This window comes from Cyclopterus lumpus, chromosome 7, assembly GCF_009769545.1.
Source record: "Cyclopterus lumpus isolate fCycLum1 chromosome 7, fCycLum1.pri, whole genome shotgun sequence".
NCBI classification, from domain to species: domain Eukaryota; kingdom Metazoa; phylum Chordata; class Actinopteri; order Perciformes; family Cyclopteridae; genus Cyclopterus; species Cyclopterus lumpus.
In genome coordinates, this window is record NC_046972.1 from 8,370,150 (window position 1) to 8,382,940 (window position 12,791).

Genomic DNA, 12,791 nt, shown 5'->3' on the forward strand with positions numbered 1-12,791 from the left:
TTGGTTTTTTTCCTGTCCTGTCATGGCTGCCTCGCTACTCCATCAGAGAAAACGCTGTCAAGGACTTGGTGTCTGGAATCAGTGTTGGGATCATCCAGCTGCCACAGGGTGAGGATGGTAATCACACTAGGAGCCTTCCAGTACAAGCTGCCACAACAACTTCAACTGCAGGTAGAAGGAAGCAACTCCAGCTGCAAAGATGATACTTCAATTTGCAAATCTCTGAGATCACATCATGTATTTTAAATAATGAACTACTGCCATGTTGGAGCCTACTTTTCATTCATCTTTTCCCACGTCCTTTATTTGCCAAAGAACATTTCACGAGTGCAGAGACCACCTAAAACTCCTAAAAACCTGTCTGACGAGAAAGTTGACTTTTCAAGGATGCGGGGCTTCTCTTAGCGTTCAGTCACACACTCTCTGCTCATTCAAGCCCTCCCCCACCCCCCCCCCCCTCCCCCCCCCCCCCCCCCCCCCACCCCCCCCCCCCCCCCCCCCCCCCCCCCCCCCCCCCCCCCCCCCCCCCCCCCCCCCCCCCCCCCCCCCCCCCCCCCCCCACCTTCTTCTTCCCCAGGTATGGCCAACGCCATGTTGGCGGGAGTTCCTCCGGCGTTTGGTCTCTACAGCTCTCTCTATCCTCTGATCATCTACTTCATCTTCGGCACCTCCAGACACCTCTCCATCGGTGACTGTCAACCTTTATTTTTCTAGAAAATGCCCGGTGGACAAAATACCTTTAACAAACTTAATAGTAAAGTAGTTCTAAAATAATCAGATCTATTTGTTCCTTTTATTGTCACTGTTTAATCAATACAATATAATGTGGTACTCACAGTGTGAGTCGTTATAATACTCTAGAGCCCAACACTCTAGTGTTAAGGGAGTTGAGTCGTTCTGTGTCCCGTTTGTGTGTCTGTTTATGTGTGACAGGTACTTTAACCATCCTGGCCATCATGATTGGGTCTGTGACAGCCAACGTGGAGTTGCTCAGTGATGGTGGTGAAGAGAGTCAGATTGATGTGGATGCGGCCAAAGTGAACGTGGCTGTACAGCTCACCTTCCTCTGTGGCCTCATACAGGTACACGCACACGCACACACACACGCACACACACACCGTAGACAATACATGGACAAACAGACTGCACAGGCTCACGCGCATCGCTGATGTTCACCTCGGATCTCTGGCCCCATTATGGAGACAAGCAATAGAAAAGAGAATTTCTCTGCAGCCATCCACTAATGTATCCCGTTCATTTTGTTATCATTTCACAGTTGTGCAATCTCTCACTCTTCTTCATCACAGGTCAACATGAGGTATTCAAATAAACAATCTCCCCCGAAGCTTTAAAACTGGAAGAAGAAAAAAGAAATAGTTTTTGGTCCACACTGGGTTCCCACACTGGAATTCAAATCCTCTCTGTGGAGGTGGGAAAAGATTTGTTCTCGGTGCCACCCATGCACTTCAAATCGATCAATATGTTTTCTGGAGCTAAAGTGGAGGTTGATAGCGGAACATTTTGTAAATGGTGTATTAATCTCTCAGAATCAAAGAGGCAGCATTCTTCTCAGAAGAAATATTAAGAAAAAAATAAACTAAAGCTGCGTGTTTGTGTTTGTGTGTGTGTGTGTGTGTGTGTGTGTATATATTGTGTGTGTGTGTGTGTGTCTGTGTGTGTGTGTTCGTGTTTGTGTGTGTGTGTCTGTGTGTGTGTGTGTGTGTGTTGTGTGTGTTCCCCCTCAGCTCCTAATGTACCTGCTGCGTGGAGGTGGTATGGGTCGCTGGCTGTCTGACCCAGTAATCAGAGGCTACACCACAGCAGCAGCTCTGCATGTGATGGTCCTGCAACTGCCACTGATGACTGGAGTCCCTGCACAGAGACACACTGGACTGCTGACTTCACTTTGGGTCAGTTGAAACACGGCAAGCTTCAATTTGTAGGCCACATGAGCTCCTGTAGTGCCGTTATGTGGCTGATCCCTGACCTCTGAAGTCCTTAACTGGTCTCTAGATTTCCTCATTTGGTTTTAATTCACCAATGTGCCTGTAAAGCTGAAACATGGTCTTGAGGATTTCTGTCATGATATTAGCTGAATGGAAAGTGGTGTGTGTTTGAGTTTATGGACACAGCTTCAGGGTAAAGAGCTAGCCCGCTGTTCTCTGGGGTCCCCAAGAATAGGACGTCTGGTATACCCTGATAAGCCTGCTGCCGGCCACCAATAAGCCAGAAGGTTCACAGTTACAAGCCAGAAGCTAACTATAATGATGACTTGTGGTTGTTTTATTAGACCAGAGGTCATATCCTGGGCCGGTACTGGCAGACATAAACTGTGTCTCCTCACCTTTTTTATTATTTCATTAAATTATCTTGGCAACAGAGTTTTGTTGGCAATAAAAGTGCCTTTCTGACTGCTCTGGGGTCTGCTGCTGGGAGTCAGCGATAGCTTTGTATTCATTCTTGGCACTACAAAGGGTAAATTCACGGTTGGCATCAAACTCTTCCGAGGGTGCACCTTGTCACCTCGACACAGGCAGTTCTTCAAGATAGATTTGGTTGCTAATCAACTATTTGCGGGTGCCTGTTTTCTTCCAGCTTCACTGGGCCATAACTTCCAGTTTACCCCTAAAAGAATCACACTGTCTTTGCTTCAAATAGCACTATGTTTCTGTTTTTTAAAGGTTTTAGTTTTGAAAAAAAATGTTTGAATGTGCGTGTGTTCTCCTCCAGACATTAAATGATGTTCTGCACCGAGTGACCAGTGCTGTGCCAGGAGCGCTGTCAGTCTCCGTGGTTTCCATGGTGATACTCATCGGAGGCAAAATGTTGAATGAGCGATTTAAGGACAAGCTACCTGTCGCCATACCATGGGAACTTATACTGGTGAGGAATACACACACACAGACACACACACACGCGCACACGCACCCGCACACACACACAGACACACACACGCACACGCACACTCAGTAGACTCATGCACCCAGATGGACGGATGCCACAGTGATGAACTGATGAATGACTCACAGTTATATAAAAATCAGTTCATATCACCAAATATGCAAATCCCCACATACGATAAATATGCGCACCTGGCTTATAGTCTGTTATCTTCCATCCAGGCAAAAGAGATTAGTGCTGATGTGGAACCAGAATGATCAATAGCCAAGGAAATGTCCCCTTTACAGTGAAAACACTGTTTGGATGGGTGGTCAATGCTCTGCTTAATGGTTCCCCTGCTTTGGATGATGAACGTCCTGCGGCATCAGTGAACCAAATCTCAATTGTTCACTTTGAGAAACTTCCAAAAAGATGACTTTGCAAACATGACAAGAGCTAAAACTGGAGAACGGCAAAGTACGGTATGAACCGCATCCCGAAGACGACAATACACGGAAAAGAACCAAATCACTCGGCAAACTTATTGTTCTGCTCAGGTTCCTTCAAAGAGCCCGTTGCCATTCTGGCACACATTGTTTCAATAAGTGTGCGTTAACGAAGAGCCCATGAGGTGTCCCAGAAGGAGACGCCGGCAACAATCTGGAGGAATACCGTGTGAGGGGTCGTGTCCTCTCCAACACAAGTGTGATGGAGAAGTTGCTCACACGGTGGATCCAAACTAATCAAAAGGGCACTGGCTGTACTGGCATCCATCGCTGATGAAGACACTTGGCAGAACTTGGATCTGGACAGGAAGACGCTGCCTAATGAGAGAGCACTGTCTCCATCACTGCACCACCACTGGGATCTGAAATCTAGTCAGTCAGTGGACGAACTGAATCTGATTATGAAAATGTGTGTGTTTATGTACTTCCATGTGCATTGATCACACAATACACACTGATGGATTTGACATTCAGATGATGTGGAGTGTTGTATGTTGTTTTCCAAACTGGACATTCTGTGCAGAGGATGTCACGGCCATTGTTTCTCTCCCCCAGATTGTCTTGGGCACCATCCTGTCGGTGCAGATGGATCTGGTTGGACAGCACACAGTCCAGGTGGTGGGACACATACCCAGTGGGTCAGTAGAACTGTGTCATTGTCTGTTTTTATTTGTCATTCAATTTGCTTTTTAAAATATATTTTCCGAGACTAATGTCTTGATTTTTATCTTGTTTAAGGCCTGTGAGCCTTTCGGCGATGTTCCATTGTAAATATATTCATGGCAGACTGTGACTCTTAAAGGAATAATTCAATTCAGAAGCCTTTATCAAATCATTGATCATTGACATGATTAAGAACATATGATGCAAGTCGTGTTTTACTTCTACTTGCACATACTGTCTTTACTAATATTCTGTACAGTATATTGGCTAACCAATGTGTTTGTGTGTTTGGTAATATGCCTCCACCACACAATGTACATCTAAATGTCTCGTTTCCCTTCATCCTTCTGACACGTTGACCCTTCTCTAACCTCCCATCCTTCACACCTCTCTTCTCATCACACATAATATGCCAGTTGGCATTATTGTGTTATCCTTGATAACTTTGAGAGAATTAAAAAGAATGCATGGGGTGACTCACCTTTAACAGGTGGTCCTAATTCTTTATATTACTGTATATTTCATTTATTTTCTTTGAAGACTCAGTTAGTCACTCAATTGATGCCATCTCCTCTCCTCTAGCCTGTCTTCCCCGGTCCTTCCCTCTCTCTCTCAGGCCAGAGAGCTGTTCATTCCAGCTCTGTCAGTGGCTCTGGTCGGCTTCAGTTTCCTCTCCGCCATGGGCTCAGTGTTCGCCCACAAACATGGCTACCACGCGGACAGCAGTCAGGTACATTCACGGCAGTTGCAACTCTCACGCACTTCAGCCAGGGACCACAGAGAGTCGGGTTGTTGTTGCACATAAAGAAGGAAAAACGTGCGCAATAATGATCAAGATTAGGATCCTGCGTAGAGAAGGTGAGAGAAGCGTTTTAAAGTTGAGGTTATTTAACAGTTTAAATGACAAGTAAGAACAAGTCTGCCAACATCTGCATCTGTTTTAAATTAAATATATTCTGTGCACTTCCTATATTTACCAACACTATGTGCACTAGTGAGCATACAATTTCAGAAAAGTTGTAATATAAAAAGTAATTGTCTCAAATGTAATAATCCACTGGGGACGTTCCATGGTGATATCATGTCCAGCAGGCCAACCGGTCCCCCTGAGAACACTCCACAGTGTCCTCGAGCTGGGCTGCTGCCTCCAGTTGAGTACTTTTCAAGTTTCTGTCGGTCTCCGCCTCAGGACCTGCTGGCTCTGGCTCTGTGCAACACCATCGGAGGAATGTTCCAGTGCTTTGCGGTCAGCTGCTCCTTCTCTCGCAGTATGGTCCAGGATAGCATTGGTGTCAAATCACAGGTATTGGAATCTATTCCAAAAGACATCAAAAAACCCAAACCCACCTTTCTCTTTGCTTTGTGTAACATGACTGTGTAGGGAAGCAACATTAGCTCATTTTTTTCATAGAGTTTATTAGATAACTTACTTAAATGTGTCCATTGACTGCTGCCCTTTACTTACTGTCCTTCTGTTGTGTTTCAATGCCATGTGTTAGATGGCCGGATTGATATCCGCTCTGTTGATCCTAACCATCCTGTTGAAGATTGGCCCTCTCTTTGAACAGCTGCCAAAGGTAAAACGCATATGAGATAACAAACGTTATTTATGTTCATCATATATGTTGTTTAGCAAGTGAGACCGTGAGACAGTGTCTGTGCTGACAGTTCTCTTGGATTGCCATAAACCAGCACAGAATGATGATGGAATAATAGAGAATATCAGGGAAGATGTTTTAAGAAATGTCAAGTCATGCTCCGTCTGGATGAGACTCACTGTCGGCATGACTCACTCGTGTTAGTTCAGTTATGCCTCGCTGTGTTCCAGGCGGTGTTGGCAGTCATCATCCTGGTGAACCTGCAAGGGCTACTGGCTCAGTTCAAAGATGTGTGTGTGCTCTGGAAGTCTGACAGATTGGACCTGGTGAGCTACACACACACACGCACACACACACACACACATGGTTACAGATCTGATCGTGGTCCTCTCTCCTCCCTCCTCTCCTTCAGCTGGTGTGGGTAGCCTCGCTGCTTTCCACGCTGGTCTTTAACCTGGACCTGGGTCTGGCTGTGGCGGTCACCTTCTCTCTACTCACTCTCATCTACAGGACGCAACAGTCAGTTGATATCATTTTACAGGCATGGGGCATCAGTCAGAAGTTACTGTTTAATCATGATCATACTGTACATTTAGTAAGAGATTATCAGGTAACGCAGGAGGACGGGTGTTTTCATCGGGGGAGTCTGTGTGTGAGTTATCGTGGCAACATGTGGTCCCAGGAGGCTGTAGGAGAAGACTGTGCCGGGCGTTTTTAAGCTTAAGATTTTCTCACCGTACAAGATGCAGTCACACAACTTTACGGGAGTTGAGATCCAAATGAAGGTCGAGTTTAAAGATGGATGTAGCGCCTGTCATAGAGGGGTAGGAAGTGGGATAATGAAGAATGAGAATAGTGTGTGTTTATGTGTGTGTGGGTGTATATATATATTATATATATATATATATATATATATATATATATATATATATTCATCTTAAAAGTGTTGCATTTCCTTCCCTCCTCTCATTAATATTCCCCTGTCTGTTACTTTCATCTCGTCTTCCAGCTCCTCCGCTGTTGTTTTGGGTCGTATTCCTGGTACAGACTGTTACAGAGATGTGAGACTCTATACTGAGGTAAGCTCAATTTGTCTCACAGGTCTCACGAAAATACGTTTTCAAAAAACTGTTTGGTTAAAGTTTGGTGTTGTTCAAGGAAAACTAAGTGAAGTTAAACCCCACGGTACCAGGAAAGCTCAAGAAAACAACCCTTTGACTTTCCGACATGTTTCTATCTAGCTGACTTGTGCCAGTGTGGTTCTGTGTTAGAGTTCAGGTGAAGAACTTTTGAGATGCGTTGAAAACTGTTGTAAACATTCTTTTAATCGAGAATATGCATCCACAACACGTTTGAGAAGCCGCTCTGTCATTAACACTGAGTAGCTCTGGGGCCATTTGAACTGACCAAAACATAGTAGGAGTTTTCATGAAGCCAACATCTAGTGGCCATGAGAGGAACAGCAGCTTAATGCTCTCCACTTAGCTCATATATACCGTACAGATGTGAGAGTAATATTATTGATCCTCACCTCTCAACAAGAAAGCAAAGAAGCGTATTTCAGAAAAATTCCTTGTAGCACTCTTATTAATTTTTTTCAAACTTTTGTAGTCATAATGAGTTGTCACAAATCCAAAACATCCGATTCTCTACTTGAATCCATCTCTCGTAGACGGTCTTTAATACAAATCCTTAGACAAAAGCAGTTTGTTGGTTTCCTTCCTCCGCCCTTTCTCTGCAGCCGAGTCACACCTTTTACCAAATGTGTCCCATACCTCATTTCATAGTGCCAGCTGGTGCCTTTTTAAAAAAAATATTATTCATAATTTAGGGTCATCCACTTTTGACACTAAATACAAGTAGTGCAGTAAAAGAAAAAAAAAGACCAATGCCTGCAGGTGTGTCTAATTTAACAACAACATGAAGTTTCACTGTGTGAAGTTAATGATGTATTATTGGGCAGCAGGTCATTATTCACCTTCAGTATGCCACGGCCTGATGGGAAGATGAATCACACTAACCGCTGGCTGTGGACTAGCATGTCTAAATTGCCATCAGTGGGAAACACTGTCAATAATGAATTCTCCACAGTCTGAACACAGCCCTATTTCAAAGGGATCACAGCATCTGCAATGCACTTGCACATTAACACAGCGAGCATCTGATGGGCGCTAATGGGTGCAGGATGTAGACCAACGTCAATCTGAATAAATGGAAAGGCACAAGGTGTATCCTACAGTTTACGTTAAAAATAGGTTTGCAAATGATTTAAGTGGGTATTTATGGATCAGGCCAATTAAACGGAGGTGTGGCCCGACGTGTACACAAATAACCCACCAAGTTCTTCAGTGAAGGTCAGTTCTTTTATCAACTTAACGAACCGCTCCTGAACGCCATAACCGTCACGCAGCCAAAACACACTCAAATACATCCTTGGCTGAAAACCACCATCTGTCACACATCAAAACACCTTGTGCTGCGTCAGCGAATTCCTGTCAACTTCTAGCTCTCTGTTCGTGGCGCTTGATTCTCCTCTCAATCTGTTACGCGGCTGGCGGCCGCACCACTTTGTCAAGTAACTGTTGTGCATTAGCGATGTCGTGTGCAGTGGCTTATGAATTCATTCTGTATATGTTCTTTCTTTTTTTAATTGTCCTTGATCTCACACTTTAGAGCCGGACAAGTTGAAGTAAACCGAAGATCTGTTGTATCTCCAAAACTAGATATTCATCAAACTAGTTTATTGTTTGTTGTTGGGTTTTTTTTGTCAAATGTGCTAATTAACATCCAGTACTGGAAAAGTCCTGACCGTCTGTCCAGGGTGTCACGACTGTGCCAAGATATAAAATGGAACCTTTGTTGTGTGCGTGTGTGTGAGGCATGTGTGTGTGTGTGTGTGTGTGTGTGTGTGTGTGTGTGTGCGTGTGTGTGTGTTTTTCTCACAGGCAAAGCCAGTTCCCGGGGTGACTATACTCTCGTATTCCAGTGCTATTTACTTTGCCAACTCTGAACTTGTCTTCACACAAATCAGACAGGTGCCAACACACACACACACAAACACACGCACACACACGCACACACACAAACACACACACACACACACACACACACAAACACACACACACACACACACACACACACAGGATGGGGAGATGGAGAGAAAGAAGAGAGCCTTAGCATCAGTGAACTAAGAGCTGATTTTGAGTGGCACAGTTCAAGATTGACGTATGGCGTAATAGTTATAATTAGGAGAATGAATAAACTCAGACGAGCATCAGTCCCACGTTTCGTCTTCTCCCCATGTCGGGCGCCTTCTTTCAACGTGAAGTCAATCAATATATACAGCATGTTCAATAGCAGCACCTACACTATAGAACATGTACTGCTGTGTGTTTCTGACTAACGTTCCTTGTTGTTCCTCACCGCATCCAGACAGTGAGTCGTGGTCAGAAGGAGAACCCAGCTGGAGTCCACATCCCTTCTTCTTCCTCCTCCTCCTCAGGCCGGATAAGGAGGCACACCCATTGCTTGGTTCTGGATCTCAGCTCAGTCACCTTCATGGACTCGATGGCCATGTCTGCACTTTGCAAGGTGAGAAGAGAGAACTGGAGTGAAATGTTTCAACTCACATTCAGTTTCATTTGAGCGAAACACCAAAACCCTCTGAGACGTCTGTCACTTCTTGAGCTGGCTCATCAGTTGGCTTTCTCATACCGGGAATTTAATGCACATAATCCCTTATGCTTTCCTAGAAATGACCTAGAAGCCCTTTCTGCTAGTGAAAAATACATAAATAATAGTAAATAATAAGTACTTTTTCTGTATTTTTCATTTTTTCCGTGTGGATTCCATAAAGTACAAGGTAAAGCATGTTTAGGGCAACACATATCGATGATAATGTGTTATTTGAAGCAAACATGTGGTAGTATTGCTTTGTATGCAGATGCAGAAGTTCTATATATAAATTGTACATATTGTTCGGTAATGTAGAATATAATAAGCCTTTATGTATACAGTATAGAGCTTGAAGAACAAAACAATGAAGCACACTAGATGTTGTCTTTTAGCCTTGACTACATTGTGCAGTTTGATTTGATCTGATGGAGCATCAGCTCAGGTTGCTTTGAATCAGTTTTTCTCTGCCAGATCTAAACCTGCCCATTCTACTCGTTCTCCTATAGCCATTAAACCTGCCGTGGTGGTTGGCTGATTCCACTTCTGCTGATCAAAGACATTCATATGTAATATCTAAGGCCGGACTAGATGTCCGGTATTTGCACGTTAAATAATGAAAGTATGAGACACGCCCTCTTGCACCTACCCCCCCCCCCCACACACACACACACACGCACACACACACACACGTACACACACACCTCTCACAGCTTTTGACTCGTCGTACTGATAGACTTTGTTATCTCGTCCTCCTCTTTGACCTTCTGATGAAAGAAGTACATTCAGTCAACACATGCTTGGATATGACTATGCTGTGTGTGTGTGTGTGTGTGTGTGTGTGTGTGTGTGTGTGTGTGTGTGTGTGTGTGTGTGTGTGTGTGTGTGTGTGTGTGTGTGTGCGTGTGTGTTATTCAATAGGTTGCAGGAGACTTGGAAGTCCAAGGTGTGGGCGTGTTTCTGGCATCTTGCCCAGGTCAGATTCATGTTTCATACTCATATATAAATCTCGGATAACGTGACTCAACTTTGTCTCTCTCACATATTCATTCACTCATGCACACACACACACAGACACAGACACAGACACACACACGCACACACTCGTTGTCTGGCGTTGGGCTGTCCCTGTCCGTTTCCCACCACGTCTCCCATACTGTAGCTCTGCTTGAAACTGTTTTTTTTCCCCCTTTCTGAACTGCCACAGTAACTGTTTTTATTCAATGTCACACCAAACACGATCAGACAGGTCGAATGTACCCGAGCGGTCTGTGCGGTGTGCAGGAAATAAATACTGGAAACTTTCAAATCAAAGCATGAAGTGTGCGATCTGGATGCCCTCTGTATGTCCACAGAGAGAGTTTTATCTCAGCTCCAGGCTCGGGGTTGTAAACCGGACAGCCTGTCCACCTCCGGTCTCTCCCCGTCGGTCCATCACGCTGTCCTGCGCTGCCTCAGCACCCTGCCGAGGCCACTGGAGGTACACGTTGTCTCGCTTCCAAGTTACATTACAAGTTCATCTGTTTTTTAGAGTTTCTTCAGTCACTGTTTGTTTGCGGCTGAAGATTCAAGACTTTATTTAGAAAAGGAAAAAAATAACTTGGGTGTGGCATTGATGGTCAAGGAAGAAGAATCCGTGGTTCTGCTGCATTGATTTTGATCTTACTTTTAAACTGTTATCGGAGTACCATGCAAAATCAGTGTTGTACTCCCTCAATGTGTTTACATGACATCTCACTGGATATAAAGTGGGCAATAGGGCTTCAAGAAATATTAATTGTTTTTTGTGTGTATATTTCCTCTCAGGAAATCAACCCAGATGCAAGTGAATGTTGAACCTACATGACTGCTGCTATTACAGGACAGTCAAGTCCTCTCAGCATATCAACCTGATGGGGGTTAGTTGAGGCTTTGAGCCTCTTTTTGTTATGAGAGAAAGACATTAACATCTTTCCCGTTGTGTATATGCATACACTTCTCACGAATTCCCAGGCAATAAATGTAATTGTGCCACAATTTGCGCCATTTCTGACCTCTCCGTCTTTAAGTATTTGAGATTTCATTAGGATCGCCCAGCTTCCAATAAAACATAATTAGCAGAGGATGGTTTCAATCGATCACCATTGTGGGTTATGGGTCCAGCTTCCTTCCACTGCACCACCCCGTCAGAAGGCCCTTTTCACAGCAGCCATGTTGTTGTAGCAGGACACAGACGTATGTAATTGATAGAAATAACTATGGTCCCATGCTATCCTATTTAACATGCACAATAACAGGGCCCCCGGCCGACCAAACCTGAACAGCACTAGATATTACTAAAACAAATAATTCATTAATTCATCGGTCGCTTCATTACTAACGTTGAATCTGCGTTGTGCAATAAACTTCGTAGAGAGATAATAACTTTGCAACTGAAACAGCTGATGTGTGGCCTCCAGAATGACAGTTACACATTAACATCTACACTCCTGTGGTTACATACCGAAGAGGGGAGTTGACTTTGTTCTCTTAATTGAGTCGTCTTGTCTGTCCTGTTCTGTACTGAACTCTGTCATTGTCGCTTGATCCCAAACACACATTGTTGGTTTACTGTAAGTGACAGAGACAGACACGTGAATACAAATATGTGCTGCCCCTCCCTCTGTATGAACAAAATAAAAAGTGTACAGTTTTCACATGCAGACACAGCATGGGCACCAGACGGCAGTTTGCAGACAAATATATGAACTATGTGTTAGACTTTTCTTCTTTTTTTTTCTTACATAATGTACCAGTAATTCTCAGGCAAGGCAGGTAAACAAGTGATCATCTCACCTTAAAAACTATATTTAAAAACATAATAAACCTGTACTGACAACAATTAAAGAAATTCTTTCTCTGAAATGAGAACACATCGGTTCAACTGTGAGATAAGGTCGGAACAGGAAGAATTGGAGACGTGAACAAGAGCGGCTGTTGCACCGATGGATACGCCCAGCTGTGACGTCAGCAACATCTCGACAATACGTTACAATTTACATCGGTCATAAAAACATTGTCTTGTTTCTTGTGAAAAACACGCAGCTTACCCCTGGTCTCTGCCTCCGCCCCTCCCCATTTTATCTCACTTTCGTACAGTCTTTTATGTCATTTTTATAATCTATAAACACGTTAATTTACACGTTCAGACTAAGTGTAGTTCTCGACCCTCAAAAGTGAAGGATGACGAAGTGAAGGGTTGTTTTCTATTAGTAGAATAACATTATGTTAATATGTTAGACAAGGAAGGAAAATCTAACTGCCAGAAAAAAAATACCTAGCAGAGGATGGTTTCGATCCATCGACCTCTGGGTTATGGGCCCAGCACGCTTCCGCTGCGCCACTCTGCTGTCCTGCGATTACCTGACGTCAGGCATTGATACTTAACATACGTAACGTCTTGCAGGCGCAGCAGACTGCTGGAGAGCACGCATCTCATTCAGTCGCGCGCGCG

General features: G+C 44.1%; 1 protein-coding gene and 1 non-coding gene across 2 annotated transcripts; one reads left to right on the plus strand and one right to left on the minus strand.

Moving 5' to 3' along the window:
* The first annotated feature begins 103 nt into the window (after window positions 1-103).
* LOC117733277 (solute carrier family 26 member 6) lies at window positions 104-11,209 on the plus strand. Its single transcript, XM_034536792.1, has 17 exons — window positions 104-171; window positions 578-688; window positions 934-1,082; window positions 1,746-1,910; window positions 2,731-2,883; window positions 3,942-4,024; window positions 4,632-4,779; window positions 5,239-5,352; window positions 5,549-5,626; window positions 5,878-5,973; window positions 6,060-6,166; window positions 6,657-6,726; window positions 8,593-8,682; window positions 9,080-9,238; window positions 10,241-10,295; window positions 10,675-10,799; window positions 11,126-11,209. The coding sequence occupies exons 2-17, from the start codon at window positions 580-582 to the stop codon at window positions 11,153-11,155; spliced, it is 1,731 nt and encodes a 576-aa protein (XP_034392683.1). The 5' UTR covers window positions 104-171; window positions 578-579; the 3' UTR covers window positions 11,156-11,209.
* Window positions 11,210-12,615: 1,406 nt separating this feature from the next.
* On the minus strand, window positions 12,616-12,687 carry trnam-cau. Its single transcript has one exon. It is a non-coding gene; the product is annotated as a tRNA-Met (tRNA).
* Between the last annotated feature and the right edge of the window lie 104 nt (window positions 12,688-12,791).